The 21582-nt window shown below is 36.8% G+C and overlaps 1 protein-coding gene across 1 annotated transcript; it reads left to right on the top strand.

Moving 5' to 3' along the window:
- Positions 1-356: 356 nt before the first annotated feature.
- Positions 357-20074, top strand: ppp5c (protein phosphatase 5, catalytic subunit; the record flags this gene model as incomplete). Its single annotated transcript, XM_079823748.1, has 13 exons — positions 357-447; positions 3204-3445; positions 5768-5915; positions 6352-6473; positions 8489-8554; positions 8725-8823; positions 9194-9299; positions 9410-9552; positions 12490-12577; positions 16762-16802; positions 16895-17073; positions 17834-17915; positions 19270-20074. The coding sequence occupies 13 exons, from the start codon at positions 357-359 to the stop codon at positions 19330-19332; spliced, it is 1470 nt and encodes a 489-aa protein (XP_079679874.1). The 3' UTR covers positions 19333-20074.
- Positions 20075-21582: the final 1508 nt, after the last annotated feature.

Below are 21582 nucleotides of genomic sequence, written 5' to 3'. Positions count from 1 at the left end.
CAAAACACTACACTTTGCCAATCGGCACAATGCACATTCACCTCGTGGCAAAGGCTAACCAATTCACCTTTTTATTCTTTGCTGAGATCAAACGAAAAGGTTTTAATTACGATGTGTATTATCATTTTACTTCATAGTACATTAAACGGCATCTTTTCTCATTTATAATGCATTTTGTATGTGTATTTTTAAAAGTGGACAACGTAATTCACAACATTTTGCTATTACTTGCACAAAGTTCATATCGTTCATTTCAAGTTTATGTTGCACTGGAGACTGTTCTAGAGGTTAGGCGAACATCGCTTTACGACCCTCTCGCAAGTGTTTGCGACAGCTCTTCGCGCACTCACGGCAGCATGACGGAATACGGCAGTGAGAAGATGGCGGAAGAAGAGCGGAATTCCAGTGCAGAGAAACTCAAGGAGAAGGCGAATAACTACTTTAAAGGTAAGGGCACGTCAGGTACCCAGTGTAAATAAGAGACTGGATTATTATTTACTGGATAGGGCTGTTTTGAATGAGTTTGTGGTTTTATGAGGACTGATGAGTTTAATAGTAGGGAAATGTGTGTGAGATGAGCATGAGCAACACATGATGAATCAGGCAGACACATGCAACACTCACTCATCAGACTTTATTGTTTTTTTAATCGTACTTATGATTTATTTACTCAACATATATGACAAGGAGAGATTAGATAATCGACGCTTTCGTTGAGTCCTGCTATGAACTGTCAGGCGAGCTGTTGATGGTGTAATAATGCTGTTTCACTGTCGCCACTACACTACAATGAAAATGCTCTCATAACAGCAAATATTATAACGATGTGAACTCATTGTACTTGTTTGACACTCTCGTTATCTAATGGAATCGAGATCTGTCACTCATTCATTCATACAATGTATTTGGATTTTTTGCCTGCACTCTGCTTATAATTTAATCCGAATAAATCAGCATAATGTTGTTCAATAGATGTTTTTTTTAGTAAAATCGCATGCATGTTTGCTGTGAAAATTAAACATTAGTTAAACTGTGGATGTTTCTAGCATTTTAAAATGTAATAGGATTAAAACACGACCCAGACAGTGGAATAACTGTAACATTTCCACACAATGTATTCCTAATTATTATTTTTATTTAGTAATTAATAAATAAACAACACTTTTATATATTTTTCCTCATAAAAAAATCTAAATATAGGATTAAATAAATATTTGTTCATATTTGCTTTTTGATGCGATGAACACACATGTAGTGTTTTTAATTACATTTAGGTGTAGATCCCTCTAGTTTTTTAATCTATAATGCCTTAACCTTTACCTTAAGATTGACTACTGTTATTATGTTTGGATTCACCCCATGTGTAGTAGTAATAATAATATAAAATTTCAATTTGACCTTGCTTTCCATTCAAATTGTTTTAACATGTTCATCTTTACACCTTTAACATATATTCAAATCGAGATTATATGCATCTTATTTAAAATTCAATACACATGCATGAATTGTAAAACAAGAAGGGCATAGACTTGTGTAAAAAAGAAAAAACGTGAACATCACGGTTGTGGCGGTTGCTTGCATTCCTCTGCGGTTTGCTTGTCAGTATTGTGGTATTACAAAGTGTCATTTTTATTTTGAGAGAATTTAATGTAAGTGATTGGTTGAAGAGTCAGACTGGTAACCCGAATGTTGCGGTTTCTATTCTCAATACTGGCAGGAAATGACTGAGGTGCCCTTTAGCAAGGCACCTAACCCCCAATCACTCCCACTAATTCCGAGTATGGGACACCATACTTGGCCTCACGTTACTTTCACTTTAAAGTGACATGTGAATGATGGTAACATACTCGGAATTTGTCCTCTGCATTTCACTCATCCAAGTTCACACACACACACACAGCAGTGAGTATTGAACACACACACCATTTTTTGCCAGGGAGTGATTGCCTTTGCTCAAGTGCACCTCAGTAATTTCCTGCCGGTATTGAGAATTTTTATTGTAAAAATGCTTAAAACACTAACTTGATGAGATTTATACTTGTTTTTAATAAATATAGAACATTAATTACATTGTTAAAAAATACTAAATATAATCCTATTTGGGTTTCTTTCTCTTTTTTTTGATGTAAAGTATTGTTTATTTAACCAGGAAAATGTGACAACGTGAAATGTAACTGGAACATGAATGTACATTTGATTTATTAAAAAAACCTGAAGAATTTGCCTCCTCTCTCTCTCTCTCTCTCTCTCTCTCTTATGCATCTAAATGAAAACAGTGCAACACTTCACAATTAATGCAAAGAGAGTCAGACTTTATATGCGTTCCCATGTTATTGGAAACCCAAACAAACAGCACATAGAAAGAATGAGTTCATGTGGAGCAGCATTTACTGTGAACAGAGCCACTCTGAGACACTGGAAGAAACGCCAAATGCATGTAAATAAAGCACATATACACTCCTCAAAAAAAATTATGGGAACACTTAATCATCACAGTATGACACCAAGTCAATTAAACTTCAGGGATATCAAACTATACAATTAGGAAGTATAAGTGATTACGAGTTTCACCTGCTTTTGGTGCAAATTAAAGTGACAACAGCAAGACAACCCGCAAAAAGGGAATAGTTTTGCAGGTGGTGGCCATAGACAATTGTTCTCTCCTTATTCTTCCTGACTGATTTGTCTTTAGTTTGTGTTTTGTTAGGGTCCTTGTCACTGCCTGTAGCATGAGGGAGTACCTGCAACCCACTCAGGTTGCACAGGTAGTCCAGCTCCTCCAGGATGGCACATTTCATAGGTGCCATCACAAAGAGGTTTGATGTGTCTCCCTGCACAGTTTCAAGAGCATGGAGGAGATACCGAGACACAGGCCGTGTGTGTGGACATACACCTCTCTTTCAGATGTGAAATCTATAAATCGCAAATGATCTTGAACTTGAGCGCAGCTAAATGGTCGCCTAATTAATGTCATTTACATATAAATGATAAAAAAATGTCTTGTTCAAGAAGCATTTCACTCTGATAGACGCCACAATAGGGAAGAAAAGACTATCGCATTTCCCGTTTAATGTTGACTTTAAAGTGATCGTTTTTCGCACCCCAAAATACACCCTATGTATATGACTTTATCTCGTATATTTTAGAGGGATCCATTCTGTGTCATGGATGGTGGCATTAATGGTTTAATGCTCTTATTTCAGATAAGGACTATGAGAACGCCATCAAGTATTACACAGAAGCAGTGGAGCTAAACCCGACCAATGCCATCTACTACGGTAACAGGAGTCTGGCGTACCTGCGCACAGAGTGTTATGGCTACGCGCTGGCGGATGCCACCCGAGCCCTGGAGCTGGACAAGAACTACATCAAGGGCTATTATCGGCGAGCCACCTCCAACATGGCCCTGGGCAAGTTTAAAGCAGCTCTCAAAGATTACGAAACGGTAAGACTCATTATATTCTCGTTACTTTAATTGTTTGTTTTAAAAAAAAAAATCTAAATCAAATGCAGTGATCACCATTGAGAATATATTCTTATCCTAACTGCACTGTCACCGTAGCCTGACGTCGTCATACTCAATTCTAGTCAGAATATGAGTCTGATACTGCTCCGTTGGGCTGTGATTATGGGGTGTGTTTCAACCGAACCAGAAAAGACCTCAATTGGATAGACCTACAACCAATCAGAGCAACGCATAACGTTAGTTGTCAAATGTCAACAGAACTCAACTGCACTGTGTTTCCACGTCCGCGGGTTGAAGCGACCCCAATTATGTGATATACAGACCCAGGAATGCGAATTTTAGCTGGCAGCCCTGCCAAAATAACACACATTTTACCCCCCAAATGCCATTTTTTCCAGAGAACCCCCCCGGAAAGCTATTGGGCTTATTTTTGGCTAGTTTTGAGTAGCAATTGGCTTTATGCACAGCCGCATTACTTCCTGAACTTCAGCCAGCTCCTTTGTTTCCTGTCTGCCATTATTGGACAAACTGATTAAGCCAGGTGTGCCTGTAGTCACCACAACAATAATCAGACACCTGGATTAATCAGTTTGTCCAATAATGGCAGACAGGAAACAAAGGAGCTGGCTGAAGTTCAGGAAGTAATGCAGCTGTGCATAAAGCCAATTGGGTGGGTTTTGCTGTAAAAAACTTGGCAACCCTGTCTGCCCGAATGCTGGAATGAGTAACGTTAGAAGAAAAAGATGAGTGTAAACGATCTTTGCCGGTGTAGTAAAAAAAAGAATTTAAGGATACACAGAGTACTTACCAACACCATCATCATTTCTGAGAGAAATAGTAAAGGTGAATGCATATACGAACAAGTTCTCCGTTTAGGATTAGAACAAATTCAACCCAAGCGCTCTTTGATGATGTGGATGATTACGTTACTGTTTATCATCTGTCCATCATCTTATAAAGCCCGCCCTGATAATTTCATTGGTCCGAACAGTTTCTGTTCGGGCATAATTACTCCTCTACGGATCAAGTCCAGACCGAACTGCCCGAGCTCAAATGTCGTGGGCGGGGCTAAGTTCGGCTGGCATCCAGGCTACTGACACCGTGTTGGATGAGAACAAAACTGGAACAGAATTGAGCTGGATGATGACTATTGTTTTCTGTAGAGCTTTTCCACCAGCACCAGCCTGAACGGTTGATACAAAGCTGGCTGGATCCATGCTTTCATGTTGTTTACTCAAAAGTTTGACCGAAATCGAGACTCATCAGACCAGGCAACATTTTCCAATCTTTTGTTGTCCAATTTTTGGTTTCACTGAATTTTTTATTGTCCTCTTAACACATGCTGTTGACTATAAGTAATGTTGCACCTACATGTCTACTAACGCTCATTAGAATGTTGGTAGATGATTTAGTAGACTGGTAGTGTTAGAATTAGTTGACGTAGTTAGCAGTCGAATACGGAGAAACTTTCTGCTCTTTTTAGTTTATTCCGTGCACTGTCAAGTGCTTCAGATTTGTTATGTTGTCCTACCCTAAACCTACCCTTACAATAATGCAAATACAGTAATTAAATGTCCCATTGGCGTAGCTGTATCCTTTTCTAGTCTTTACCGTGTGGGACGTGGTATGATGACATCACCGCTTCACAAAATATACGAATTGGCTGTACACACGAAATTGCAAGGGTGTCTGTTGAAGATTTATCCACTCTGGGACCCGGTTTCAAAAAATACCGGTTTCAGGCTCCCAAAACGCCGGATGCGTCTGGACAAAACGCTGATACGACACAAAGTTTTTACAGCTAAACGCGTCTCCGTGTGGACGGGGCCTTAGACAACACTTCTTTGTTTTACGATTCTGGCACTTTAACAAGTTTAATAAGTAAAGAACCCAAAGAACAAGTAACTTTTTGTCTACTTTAAGCTGAAGGAAATTAATGTGTTCTAATCTCCAATTTATTCCATTTATTTACTTGGTGCATTTTAAAGTGAACCTTTCTGTAAAATAAATATTTGGTGCATTTTAAAGTGAACCTTTCTGTAAAATAAATATTTGGTGCATTTTAAAGTGAACCTTTCTGTAAAATAAATAATTCTCAGAGATTGTTTAAAGATAAGCATCATGGGAACGATAATCTTATACCTAGGTACAAGTTAACTGTAGTGCCTTGCGGAAAAATTCCCTAACTGGGCCATGAAATATAATTTCTAGCCTTAAAACATCATTCAGCTCAGCACACAAAAGTGAAATAACAATTTTTTTGTAAAAGTTTTCCGTGCCATTGTCATTTTCATTTTACAGGTAGTTAGAGTTCGTCCCAATGACAAAGATGCCAAGATGAAGTACCAGGAATGCAATAAGATTGTCAAACAGAAGGCCTTTGAACGGGCCATTGCCAGCGACGAGCTCAAGCGATCAGTAGTCGACTCCTTAGACATCGAGAACATGAGTAAGTGCTTGGAGGTTTATTACATTTTTACCTTTACCCTATGTACATGTAAGTACATTTTGTTAATTAATATTACTCAGTACTTCATTGTCACAAAAGTGAGTGTCAGTCATACAAATATATCTTCTGGGGGGTAAAACAATTTTATTCTCATGGAAAATCTTATTTAATTGAGGTACATTATATTAAATAAGATGACCTAATAAAAATTATAATAATAGGACCAGCTATTATTAATCTTTATGGCCAATGTTCTGTTTTGAGAAGGCAGCAAAAAGTCCTATGGTCTAAAGTAATTAGTTGATGGACACTCTTTTCATTGTTGCAGAAATGAACAATTTACTGGAACATGGTTTCAGAATATAAAATTTTTTCTTATTGATTTTTTAAGATTTAGGAATCCTGTGATTCAAACTTTTTTATACTCTCCCACCAGCAATCGAGGATGACTATACTGGACCTAAACTTGAAGATGGGAAAGTTACACTGACGTTCATGAAAGAGTTAATGGACTGGTTCAAAGACCAGAAGAAACTGCACAGAAAGTTTGCTTACCAGGTGAATGTTCTTCAAGTACACACATATACACAGATATTGAAACATCTATTCATCTATTATTTATTTTACTTAAAGGGATAGTTCACCCAAAAATGAAAATTCTGTCATCATTTACTCACCTTCAAGTTGTTCCAAACCAGTATAAATTTTCTTCTTCTGCTGAACACAAAGGAAGATATTTGGAAGAATGTTTGTAACCAAGCAGATCTCTGCAGCCATTGACTTCCATAGTGAGGGAAAAAAAATACTATGAATCGATATTGGTTCGTAAAAATGATAATCGATTAAAATCAAGAAATAAAGTCAACAGATTTAAAAAATAATGATGATGCCATATTTGTAAAGTAATTTTTACCCCCTGTAATTTGGCTTCAAATCTCAGGTGAATGTTAACATTTTGACCCCTCTCCACAAAATAGTGAATTACTCAGTAAATCCATGACATTTAATATTGTGGCTTTCTTCTTCATTTATGTAAGTCTTCCACCAGAAAAAATATTTACAAAATTCTAAATTTGAGCCGGGGACATCTGGTTAAGTTGACAAGGAATGACCCAATACTAAAATCATAAGATTTAAGGTTCAGTGTTAATAAGACATTACAAGAAAGCCAGACAAAAAATAAAAAACTTCAATACTTTCTATATAGATATATATATATATATATATATATATATATATATATATATAGATATAGAATATAGATATATCTTTAATGAAAGCCTGGTCCAGAGCATTCAGAACCTCGGACAATGAGCCTAAGCACACTAAATTTAAAGCTTGTGTGCAGGCCATTTTTCTGACCGTGCGGACGATGCGCATACGACAGCACGTGCAAATGACTTGAGAGCTTGTGTCACTAAATATTCAACTATATTACTGATCTGCCCGTATTGACACTATATGAGAACTGAACTGAGCTGGACGATGACATCGCTGTTTTCTCCAGAGTTTTCTCTTCTTTCCTGTTGACACTGTGAAGCTGCTTTGAATCAATCGGCATTGAAAAAACCGCTATATAAATAAAGGTGACTTGACTTTCCATGCTCACGGCCAAGGAGTATACTTTGAAAGGCTCGCACGCTCAACTGCGCGTGAGACAGGGTGGAACGCGGAAAATGAAGTATACCTGGGTCTCAACACAAGAGTGGTTATATGAACAACTCTGTGAATGTCTTTGAGTGGCTCAGAAAGAGCCCAGAACCCATTCAAACATCTCTGGAGAAACCTGAAATAGGCTTTATGCCGATGGTCCCTATCCAACCTGACAGAGCTTGAAAGGATCTAAGGAGAAGAATTGCAGAAAACTCAACTAAGTACTGAATAGCAAAAAAAGCAAAAAAAAAGCAGGTCCCAGGCACTCAGTCAAACGTAAAAGAGGAGAAGGAATAAATTAAAAGCCTTTATTAAGTATGGCTTAATTCATATTTAAAAAACTACAAGAGCCAACATGTTTCGACCAAACAGATGGTCTTCTTCAGGGCAAAGCCAAGTACTGAATACTTGTGCATTAATTTTGCAGTTGTCACAAATCAGTTTTTTTGCTTTGTCATTATGGGTTGTGGAGTGTAGATTGATGTAAATTAAAAAATGTGAACAGTTTAACATAAGACTTCAACATAACATGGTTTTAAATTGTAGTTATGCAACTTCTGTGCCCTATTATGAAGTCTTTTTTTGTTGTTTTAGTAGAAAAAAACTATTGAATTGAGTTTCACTATGAGTTAATTTAGATTTAGAGAATGTGTTCATTTATATCATACAGTAAATATAATAAATCAGGAAACTAAATGGTCAAATCTATCAATTTGTGCTTAAAGTACAGTAATTCTGAAGAAATGTAAAAAAAAATCTCAAATGACAAACTTGACATGTTTATCATGGAAGATGTGTGTTCAAGTTATTGTCTTTATGAATTGCATTTTAATGTATTATTTAAAAAAAATGAATCAATAGATCCTACAAAACAATCACGTCATTGACCCATGGTCATAATCAAAATGTCTGCCTTTCAGATGCTGGTTCAAGCTAAAGAAGTTTTATCCAAACTTCCGAGTCTTGTTGAAGTTTCGTTAAAAGAGGTAAGGGAATAGGATGAGTTGTGACTTCTGTCACTAAACAATTGAATTCAGTTTCTCCTCTTTCATACAGGACTATTGTGTGTTTTTGTCGTCCTTAGTAAAAAAATGTAATTCCCTTTCATAATGAAATGATTTTCTTGTTCTCACTGTTCATTTATCTTGTTGTTTAGACAGAGAAACTGACTATTTGTGGGGACACGCATGGCCAGTACTATGATCTTCTAAATATCTTTGAGTTGAACAGCTTACCATCTCCAACTAATCCTTATGTATCCTTTTCCTTTTGGGTTTGTAATCTTAATTGAGAGAGAGAGCTGTTCTCAGAAAATTTATATCATATTAATTTGATTTAAGTGAATAAGCTACACAGTTCACACTTATCCTTTGCATTGTTTTATGATTTATTCTTTTACACAGTGTACGGCCCCTTGTGCCTTGTGGCAAAAACAGAAACACATGGCCTCGAGTGACTTGATTCTTTTTAAAAACCCTGGCAGCAGGAAGATGATGAAAGGCACCAATGTTCTATAGTTTGTTATTATTAATAATAGTCATAATAATATATACAATTGTTCCTCCAAGTAATATAGTTTAGCCAAACTGTTGCTATACACATTAGCCTTGACTTAAGGATCTCAGCTGTTCAATGGTGACTTTGTGGACCGTGGCTCTTTCTCTGTAGAAGTCATTCTCACGCTTTTTGGCTTCAAGCTGCTCTATCCAGAACACTTCCACCTGCTTAGGGGTGAGGACACACCAACACTTCCTTGTATTGTACCAGCAGAAAAACATTTCAAATATTTGTGTGAGAGATAAATGTTATCATTTGAAATGTATTTTCTCTGTTTTGTGAAGGTAACCATGAGACAGATAACATGAATCAGATGTATGGGTTCGAGGGTGAGGTGAAAGCGAAGTACACTGCCCAGATGTTCCAGCTTTTCAGTGAAGTTTTCCAGTGGCTCCCTCTTGCCCAGTGCATCAATAACAAAGTACTGGTAAGGAACAAATCAGTTGTCAGTTTCAGTATGCAGTATTCTAGGGGTGGGAGAAAAAGTCAATGCTTCGCGATTCTCTCCAACAAATCTGGATCGATTCTGAGCTTAGTTTTTAACAGCAAAACCTTCCATAAAATAGTTTTTCATAAAATTTGGAAAGGTTTATGAGAATTAAAAGGACATTCGTGGGCTTCATTGCACAGGATATGCGCTTTGAGAAATGCGCGCTTTGCTTGATGTTACGCTGGCAGTGTGCGGTTTCGCCCACCGGTATTTTCCTTACAAATGCTCAAATGACGCCTTCGTAATGTCGTTTGGAATGGAGTGTGCTTATATGTTAGAAATGTGTAACTCACCGACAGAAGGCTGTTATCAATTTAAAATGCTCATGCCCTTTGTAAAGAACGCTCGTTCATGCGCTGTGTGTGACTTAGAGCTGGTCCGAATATAATTTTTTGGGCTTCGAAGCTTCGGTAGTAATCAACACCTAATATTCAAAGCTTCAGAGAGAGGGGGCTGAACATATTCTTCTCTCTAATAAAGGCAGGAATCTGGAGAAGCGACGCGCCTCACACGGGCAGGGCTTATATGCTCAGAGAACGGACACTGCACTAGTGATGCAAAACACACACGTCTGTTACTTCCCAGTAAAAAGCTCCTATATTTCGCATTAGATTCATTTAGATTGATAATAATAACGGGCTTGCTGCGATAGGCATAACACAGGTTTAACAGGCATAACACCGGTTACAACACTTGCGGTACCGCCCCCCACCATCGTTTAGATTTTTTTTTTTATAGTAATAAAATTATTTAGTTCAGTTAAGCCCCGTTTCCACCGAAATTACCCGGAACAATTTGAACTACCTGCTGCTGTCTGCGTTTCCACTGCGGTCTAAAGTACCGTGAAGATTAGGCAAATTAGTCCGGTGATGTAGGACTGCGCGCAGTGCGACTGCTCCTCCCAGTCACCGACGGACAGTAATAATTTTGTGCAATACTGTCTGCAACAATAACAAGTATACAGGAGATTCAAGCAACGCTGCTTTTGCTAGTTATGTATTGGTTTACTAAAGAGGTAATTAACAAAATGGCGGAAAAGACATGAGCACTGATACTAAAGCGTATTCTGAAAGCTCGTAAAGCTAGATTTAAAATAAGACAAAGTATGTTATTATCAGCTATTACGGACATTGACCGTGCGATTGCTGAGACGAATGCGCGCCATCAGACAGAAAGAGCAAGGCTGATATTTGCTGAATGCAGAATGATCCTCGCAAAAGACTCGCAAAATGCCGGTTGAAATAAAATGCTGCGTGAGCTCAACCAATCTGCATGTTCAGCGCCCAAGTCCCACCCCCGAAAGTTCCTGAACTTTGAAAAAGTACTACCTCGGGAGCAGGGCCGTTCAGAGGGGGAAATATTTACCCGGAACTTCATTTAGACCCTGGTTCCTGCGGTCGAAACACACCGAGCACCACCCCAAAGTTCCTAGTTCCTGGGGAAAGTTCCTGCGGTGGAAACCCGGCTTTAGAGAATAGACACTACACACAAAAACTGAACGTGTCTGCGGAAGTCGCAGCACAGACCAGCAGCAGGAGTCAGATTTCATTCATCAGAGAGTGAGGAGCTGAATGACAAGATGACAGCAGAAGATTTGGTCTCAACACGAATTGTAAAAGCGCCTATTTAAGTGAGTTTGTCATTGTACTGTTTTGCTGTTGTGTTTTTCATTTAATAATAATAAGTTAATGAACCCACCATTCAAGCAACCCGCCCCCGAATTGGCGCTAATTCGAAAACGCCACTAAATCGCATGCACTGTAATGTGACGGTGAGGGAAAATTTTCTCACCGTCACATCCCTAACGGGTAGAAAGGCGAATACATTTTGCTTCTATTATTCTATTTTCCGCAATGTCAAACGAACTTCTGTAGAAGCTCATGCAGTTGTGCGCTCTAGACAGAGAATACTCCGTTGCAGGGAACGCTAAGAAGAAGCAAAATTATAACAAGGTTGGGTTCCTATTCAACTGTCCATCCTATTAAAAATGGCTTGGCTATAAGATAATTGTAAAAAAAAGAGTATTGTATTTCGCCAGATTTGATAGTGTAAACATATGCAGGCTCAGATGAGAACCGTTTCGAGGCGGATGCCAGGTGTGCGTGAAAAAAAAAAAAAGAAGAATATTCGTATCCCAAAATTAAACATCGAATACCAACCCACCGAACGAATATTCAAATATTCTGGTCCAGCCCTAGTGAGACTCGTGGTTAAATGTATACATGCATTTTATGATATGAAATGAACGTAAACGCAGTCAATTATGTCCTAAAGGATTAATCAGACAGGACAAACCACATCTTATATTATTTCAAAAGAGACCTGTGCATTAGTATGAATGCAGATCTCCCGCTGTCTAGGATGTCATCAGTAATAATTAAACAACAGTAAAGCTGAGAAAGAGAAAAATCAGTCGCAGCTCCTGAATGGAGAACGTTCAGATACCTTTAAATACTGAAAGCACTCTGTTTATTGCTTGTAATATGTTTATTGCTTGTAATATGTTTATTTGTTCCTCTTTATTATTTACTACTTGCTTTTATGTTTTGAAGCTGTATCAGTTTATATACTTAAAAGTCTTAACATTCAATTGTTTTTATAAAGTTTTTAAATTTGTAATTATAAAAAAAAGGCTTATAATTACGTATGTATTTAAATAAAAAAAGAGTTAAAGATTTTCAAGTCAGTAAAATAATTTAATAAACAAGAATAAAAATAGATAAAATATTGTTTTGAATCGCACCTTTGACTCTCGGAATCGGATCAGATCGTAAGGTGCCTGAAGATCCCCACCCCTGGAGTATTCTGCAGTCGGATTTATACCACTTTGTATTTTTGTCTTTGAATTTGAGTATGAGTTTAATTGTGTTTCAGGTGATGCATGGCGGACTGTTTAGTGAGGATGGTGTGACCTTAGATGACATTAGAAAGATAGGCAGGAACAGGCAGCCTCCAGACTCTGGTAAGACGTGCCTGATAATATTGTTAATGTCAAAGGTTATACGGCCCTGCACTGTTTGTGACCTCAATGTGGCTTGTTGCTGAGAGGTCTGCTATTACTTGATTTAAGATTTTATTCTGGTGGACTGTAAAACAGAAAAACATATTCCCATAGATTTACACTGAAAGAAGAATCTAGAGACTTGTTTTTTGTTTTGTTTTTTGACTCGGGCTAAGAAGAAACCAACACCAAGGCTCCAGACTGTGACTTTTTATGCTGGCATGACTAAATCTTTTTTAGCAGTCACATTTGTGCCACTTCAAAGACACTTTATAATATGTATAAATAATTTTCAAACTATTAATTAATAGTTTATATATTGTACTCTCTGCATATTTAATATATTAATAGCCTATATAAAAATAGTGAGTTCTTTATTCATTGTCATTGTAATTAACACAATTATTATTGTTTAATTAGCTCATAAAAATAGTTCATGTTTTTTATGCTTTGTTAAAATATTATTAACCATAGAAGTGATGTAGAGTATTTTAAACCAGTAGTAAAGGAGTTGTTAATGGTTATTAGGAGTAAATAGGTCTCACTTTAGATTAGGTCACGGAGCATCGGAAAATCTCATTAATTAATTGCTTTAAACCAACCTTTATTGGACCTTGATTGCATCAAATATTTTAAACACACTCACACACGTTGGATTTAAATTTTTTATGGGGACTTACCATAGAAATAATGATTCTGTGCAAACTAGCACTGTCAAATTACATTTTGAATTTTGAATATTCGTTGAATTTAATATAAAAATCCACATTCAAATGCAAATTTTAGGTGTGTGTAAGACCGCCTTATCAGTGGCACACAAGATGCAATGATAAGAGTCTTTGCATTTTAATGCATCAAAAGTACGAGTGGTGGATGGGTGTAGAAAACTGTCAATGTTCCTAGGTGAGTGGCTGTGTGTATATGTGTGTGAAAAAGAGTTTGCACCCTTGTTAAATATGATCAAAGATGGCTGTAACACAAATCTGCATTGTTAATCCTTTTGATATTTTTTTTTATTTTTTTTAGCAAAAATCTAACCTTTCATGTAGAGCATACCAGCTGTTGTCAGACTCCTTGTGCCTACATCTCACTGGAATTACAATTAATGGCAAAAGGGACATTTGGAAATGTAAACTGATATTTTCTACTGACACGCTACAGCAAAATATATAAATAACTGGCTTAAAACCTTTTTTTGGGGGGGGTGAAAATACTAACGTGCCTAAGACTTTTTCACAGTACTGTTGCACTGTATATATATATATATATATATAGCTGGTATGCTCTACATCAGGGGTCTCCACACTCGGTCCTGGAGGGCCACTGTCCTGCAGAGTTTAGCTCCAACCTCAAATAAACACACCTGAACCAGCTAATCTATAGCCGCGTTTCCATTACCCTTCAAATTGCGCAAATTGAAATTGCGAATCGAAAATACGGCCAATGGAAACGCGTCAATTTCGCGAAAACTCCCATATATCGCAAAAAAGTTTTTACGCTCGCATGAGGTGGTTTTTCAGGCAATTCGAAAAAGAAAATTTTCGCAAAACTGCAATGGAAACAGTTTTTTTCGCATTTACAGGTCACCTGGTACGGTCACGCATTGCTCTCACATAGGGCCTACATATCATTTTTTTCCCACTCAAGTATGTACGAGATCTTATGTCGTTAAAACGACATATATTTTCTCCTAATAAGGAAAGTGGCGTAACTTTATAATGACGGACCCCGGTGCAACCACAAATATCATAACTATCTATAGGCCTACTGTAATTATGACATATATTCAAGAAATGTATTAAAACAGAAAGACGCTATAGTTTCAGCCTTGCTCAAAGACTAGGTCTATCCATTCCCGACGATCTTGGTTTGCTTCTTATTTATTAAATATAGCCTACAGCCAAATAGTTGATTAAACATTGATCAAAATTAAAATACAATTTATACAAAACGAAATTAATTTTAAAGAAAGACTTTCTAGAAAACGCAATTCAATTGTGCTCAAAATCCATGTCTCCAGACATATGCGCATCTGATTATGTAGCCTTACTCATGCTGCTCACTTTTCATAATCAACATATGAAATTAAAAGATTATAATATTTAGACATAGCCTAACTATATGAATCTAAATAGGCTACGTTTTCTTTAACCCTCTTTCCGACGCCTTTTGATGAATTTTTTCCTTATTCCAGCGGAAACTTAAAATACTCCGTCATGTTTAGCCATACAGATAAGTGCAAGACATAATTATAAACTATAAACTGTCTACTTTTATTTGTGTACACTCACGATAACAGCAAAGGCCGTGGACTCAGGGAACAGATTATTTTGCAATCCACTCCAAACGCTGTCTTCATTTCAAAAATATATTTTGTTTATTAAACGCATTTCATTTCAAAAGTATTTCTAAATTCAGTGTATATTTCCAAAAAACGAAATTCCGAGCCAAAATAACGAAGTGGTTAAAAAAACGTTGAGTTACCACCATGCAAATTCAAAGTTTTCGCTCGTCTCTGTATGTGGCAATGCGTCACAATAACCTGGCGTATGTAAAAGTCGATCATTCTTTACAGATGATGGTATGTTTGGACAGAAGACGAGTTCTCTATTAAACTCATAAAAAAACAATAGAATATAAAATGCCACAATTTATCATAACACCTCATATGTGCCGCTCAAGTATAAGGTGCTTTCCTTGCCATCAGTGCTATAACACGCACATCTTTTTCCATTAAAAATAATGGCGTGCGGTGGCTGGGATATACATAAACCTAACAACATACGTAGCATGATTTTTGGAATGATTTATCACGAGAGGAAAAAAAATGTTTTAGTCGCATAACATCAGTTAATGGAAACGCTGTCATTTCGCAATATTTTTTTGTCGACTTTTAGAAAATATCGCAAAAGTTTTGCGCAAATCTGTAATGGAAACGCGGCTAGTGTCTTACAAGGCCCTAGTTAGACATTGATTAGCTGGTTCAGGTGTGTTTAATTGGGGTTGGAGCTAAACTCTGCAGGACAGTGGCCCTCCAGGACCGAGTGTGGAGACCCCTGCTCTACATGAAAGGCTAGATTTTTGCTAATTTTTTTAATAAAATATCAAAAGAATTAACTTTAGTTTAGACGTTATGCACTTTTTTTGTTCAGTCATGTTATTTCATTGCTTTGAATAAACTATTTCATGCGATGCATTAATATTTTTTCATTACGCCCTCTGAAATTTGAAATATGATTCGCATATTAGTCATATTTAAGTATAAAATGTGAATTTTATTTTTCAGCCATTTTGACAGCCCATTACGGGCTGAAGGCTGTAAGGACCCTTGAAATAATTAAACTAAAATAACTTGGCGAAGTGATATGGAACTGTAATCAAGCATTCAACAGCCACATGGTATATTTAATAGCTTAACCTGGTAATAACATACAAACTGAAAAACTGTCAGAATATTTACACTGCAAAAAATGCTTTTCTTACTTAGTATTTTTGTCTTGTTTTCAGTCCAAATATCTAAAAAATCTTACATTTAAGAAGCATTTACTAGACAAGCAAAGGTTTTTGTCTTGTTTTGGGGGAAAATAACTCAAAATTTAGGGAGTTTTTGCTTAAAATAAGCAAAATAATCTGCCAATGGGGTAAGCAAAATAATCTTAATTCAAACAGAAAACAAGATTATTTTGCTTACCTTATTGGCAGATTATTTTGCTTATTTTAAGCAAAAACTACCAAAATTTTAAAGTTATTTTTCCCCAAAACAAGACAAAAACCTTTGCTTGTCTAGTAAATGCTTTTTAATGTTTTTAAGATTTTTTTGATATTTGGACTGAAAACAAGACAAAAATACTACGTAAGAAAAGCATTTTTTGCAGTGTATTTCACCCTATTACAGCTTGGTTCCAACAACCACCCAAACACTATAACAACCACATAGCGATGACCTAGCAACAATTTAGAGGGACCCAGAAACCATTCAGAGCACCCTAGCAACCACACAACACTGCACTAAGACCACTCAGAAAGCACAGCCAATCACACACAGCACTAGCAAAGTGGTATCAAATGTTTCACAGCCAAGCACCACAAACATTTTCATCGGAAAATGTAACACTCAAGTAGTAATTTTTAACTCTGTTGCACAGGTCCAATGTGTGATCTCCTGTGGTCAGATCCTCAGCCGCAGGTTAGTTCCCGTTCCCCTCCTTTAGCTAACCAAACATTTTAGGTCACAGCATTCACCTTTCCTTTGTTTGACTGATGTGTGTTCTCTTCCAGAACGGACGATCCGTCAGTAAGCGGGGTGTGAGCTGTCAGTTTGGGCCTGATGTTACAGAGCGCTTCCTGGATCAGAACAAACTGCAGTACATAGTGCGCAGTCATGAGGTGAAAGCCGAGGGTTACGAGGTCACTCACTCAGGGAAGTGCATAACCGTGTTCTCAGCACCAAACTACTGGTATGATAATCTCTGTCCTTATTGTGTATTTTTGCCCTTATTAGTGCATTGTGATTTTCAGAGAGGACATATTAAAGGCACAATATGTAAGATTGTAGGATTAAAATATAAAGTATTTAGTTGACTTGTGTACTTGCATTATCCCAAATGTTTCCAGCAATGTTTAAATCCAGAGAAATTACCAATTTCAACCAGAGTAACTCATTGCTTCGCCTGTCAATGACGTCATGTCTGCGTTACCCTCGATTTCCATGGAAACACCAAAGACATTTAATATATTATGTGTTTTATTAGGCAGATGAGCAACTATTTGGATACCTTTATTGACAGAAAATGATTCATTGTTACATAGCTCAACGCAGTTAGTCTTATTGTTTGAATCTCATTTTCTTGATTTACCACGATTATCATATTTGATAAGTTAAATAAAACGTATTTTGTAACATTTTATTGGATCCGTGCAGCTCTTATAGTGATAGCAGCCTAATATTCAGCAGCCTAATAATAGTGTTCTTAATGTTAATCAAACAACAAAAAACAAAGAACAATTACTCTTGACTGAATAAGTTTGTAACTTTAATTAAGGTTTCATGACAGAGCAAATATATTTATGGCCAGTAAATTTTCTTTAGCCATTGGGAGGTGTGGCAAAAAGTTAGTTTTAGGCCCTGTTTGAATGCCTTACTACAGACTCAGTTACAAATTGTATGTATATCTTACTGACTTTTTCTTTTTCTGTGTGCTTCTTTTTTGCTCTTAGTGACCAGATGGGAAACAAAGGAGCTTACATTCATCTCAGGGGATCAGACCTCAAGCCAGAGTTCCACCAGTTTAATGCTGTGGTCAGTGGAATTACATTTTTATTAGGGCTGTCAATCAGTCTTTTTTTAATTGCGATTTAACCGCACTCTTGTTGTTCGATTAATCGCACACTTATAGTAAAGTTAAGCATACGCCATTTACCTCATTAAACACGTTCATTTTGCCATCATTTGCTATATCCAGCAAAGTAAACAATCAGAAAACTGTATTTTCTGCAAGCTTCAAGGATCATTGGAGACACCAAATAACCAAATATAAGGAGTCCATATAATTATATGAAATAATACATTTATACTCACCTAAGCACCCATGAAAAAAAACATTACAGAAAAAAGCGTTACATAATTCACATTGTATAGTTTGTGTACTGAGCAACAACAACGAGATTGTTTTCATTTGAGACTGTGATACCAGCCACACGGAGACACCAAAAAAAACTCCTAAATCAACCGCTTTGACTAAACACAACAATGTACACATGACAAATCAAACATTATCCTTCTCGAGTGTGTGTGGAAACAGTGCAAATGTACTGAAATGTGCCTGTACAACAATGCAGCGTGAGATCAGTGATCTAGAGCATGCACATGCATGTTTTGTTCTTTGTGCATCAATATATACCAGACTCTCATGAGCTTACTGTACGACAGCAAAATTGCGCTCTTCAGAAACAATGTTTTAAAGCAAGCAAAGCTTCTTTACATTAGCGCTGTTTTGGACTGTTTGAATGAATTCGATTACTGGATCACTGAACACTTTCCCAGAGTTCAGCGGCTAAAAATCCTGATCACAAACAGAAAAGAAGAATCGAGTCAAAGAGTTAGAATGGACATTTCCTCCTCCAGGTTTACAGGTGCTGTAGATGCTCAGTGTGATTGTGATACACCTCCCGACTTCTAACATCATCTAACTGCGTGACGAAAATTACATTAATGACACAGCTTCACGTACTTCCGTAATTTATTTGCTTTAAATTATTTTAACGCGTTAAGGAATTTTAATGAAACGGTGACAGCCCTAATTTTTTATACATTGTTTACATTAATTCATTTTGCAGACACTTTTATCCAAAGAGACTTACAAATGAAGGACATCACAAGGTTATTGATGAGGAAAAAGTTTGTCCGAAAATGCCATACATTGCAATCACTGTAAATAAATATGAATAGACTTTATATAATTATTTCAGAAAAGTGTGAAGAACTTTTTTTCACTACTAGTGTGTCCAAAGTATCTAGTTTTGACCAAGAATTTTCCTTTTGGTGCATCATTTAAAAAAAAATTATGTGGTTTAGCAACCTCATATAATTAGTATGTATTATTATTGCTGTAATAAATGCAGTTGTTTTTTTGTTTTTTTTTACTTTTCCTCAGCCTCATCCAAATGTCAAGCCGATGGCATATGCCAACTCTCTGATGCAGCTGGGTATGATGTAGAGGTTTTCCATTGATCACACAGCAGCTGCTGGGTCTGAAGTCCACACCAATCCTTCTAAATCCACTCTCACATTCTTCTCATCTCTGTTTCAAACAGTTTCTTCCTTGTGCACACGCACACACTTTTACTGTACTCATCATACCTGTAGTTACATAGGGGAGAAATCACTCATAGTCATACATTGGCGATGCCTTGACTTTCAAAAGGAAATAGGAATGTAATTTGCGCATTTTAATGGATGTCATTCTTGGGATGACGCTCCTCAAAAGACACACACACACCCCCCAGCGTCCTCACACCCTTCTCATTAATGTATCAGTTCACGTAGAGCCAGATAGTTTGAATTGGATGTTGCTCTATGATAATGGAGCTGAATTGTACCAAAGAATGGGTAAATGTATACAATGCATCCCAAAGGAAGAGTGCTGATGTAGAATTTCAGCTCCTGTGACCATATTATTATGAGAGTCGGAGGCATAAAACCTGATCAGCACTTTTTCCCAAAGGTGTGCTTCTACATAGGGCCTTTATTTCGAAAAAATATGAATACCCACATGAATATTTCAACCCCCCCCCCACCACCACCACCCCAAATCCTATTTCATGTTAGTGAAGTTATGTTGGGAGGGAGAACAGCGTGTAATTTAATTTCTGTAGCAGTGAATGTGTTGTACGTGTCATCTTCCAAAAACATTTAAAAAAAGCATAATAAAAAAACTTTTTATAACAAGCTCCATCAGGAAAACTGACCCAGAGCATCTGTCTTGCGATCAAGAGTTTCTGTGTGTCAAATAAGCATCACAAAACAAGTTTATGTACTGTGTAACTCCAGTAGTTTTCTTCACACACTCTTTCCCCTTCAGAATGGGGAAAGGTGCAGTATTGTGAAGCTCAGTAACTGTTTGGTGTTCTCCACGATGTAGGCAGCTCCCACATGTTCTTTCTCCCAACATGCTTGGCTGAAATGCACTGGATATCTTCTGTAACCCTTGTACCTTCAACTGTTTGTCTAGCAGATCCTGAACCCTTTGTGTGGACTCAAAATAATACAGCAGAAACCTACCTTCCTCTCTTTAAGCGCACAGCAGCCATGTCCCATGCCCTTATGATTTTTTTAGAGAATATCATTATATACACCAACATGTATGTTTATATATATATATATATATATATATATATATATATATATATATATATATATATATATATATATATATATATATATATATATATATATATATATAAAATCATTGAAATTTCTGTGTACATGTTTGGAAAAAATGAGTTATTGAATAAAAAACGACAGTCCAATAATAGAATGTGGTCATACCTTTTTTTGTGAACAATATTTGTCTTTTAGTTTAGAAATGAGTTGCCCCAGTAGTGACAGGTTGGCATTATCAGCATTGGCTGCAGCTGATAATAAAACGTGTTTCATTAATTCAACAGGGACTGAATGGGAAAATTTTCAATATTGCACAATAGGCATCATGTCTGGCAAAATGTTTTAAATAAAAATGGAAAAACGGACCAAGAAAAACTAGTTTTGTGGCTTTTGTGGCTCGTGGAGGTTTGGCTTGTCCTATCGACCCATAACAGTTTATTTGAAAGCTAAGAGTGACACTGAAAGAGAAGTTCATCACTGACCATTATATGACCATTACGTGTGTTCGGTTTGATAACGGTACAGAATTAATTGCAATGGAGTTTCTGTCAGTACAAGAACTGCATTAGGCACGAGACCTCGGAACCATTTTCACCTATCGAATTTGGACTTCTGGAAAGAATTGGAGAACCCTGTTTGAAATGGCAAGGTGGCTCCTAGAGCGCAGAGGTTGTGGACAGTGGCTGTAATCGCTGCTTCAGTAACTCGCAACACATGCTACAATAGTTGAACGTAAAGCAACTACTATACACTGGCAAGGAGAAAAAGAAAGAAAAATAAGGCTAACTTTTTTTTCTTCCTGTTTTTTTATGTTTATATGAATATGCATACAGTATATTGTGATTAGATTTTAGGTATGTGGGCATTTATTATGCATACAATTCTGTAACAAATCGAAATCTGTACAGTGCCTTGAGATGTTTGTGCTTTTCTTTAATAAAAAAGAAAAAGGGTATCAAACATACAAAAACATAACAAACATTGCAAAAAGAAATGTAATGTACAATGTGAAAAGGGAATTTATGTATGGTATTTTTCAAAAACAGCCCTGCTTGCTTAGTCTATTATCCAAACAGAAAAATCT

The sequence above is a fragment of the Gobio gobio genome (genome assembly GCF_949357685.1).
Source record: "Gobio gobio genome assembly, chromosome: 8".
NCBI lineage: Eukaryota > Metazoa > Chordata > Actinopteri > Cypriniformes > Gobionidae > Gobio > Gobio gobio.
This window is presented reverse-complemented; position numbering and strand designations above follow the sequence as displayed.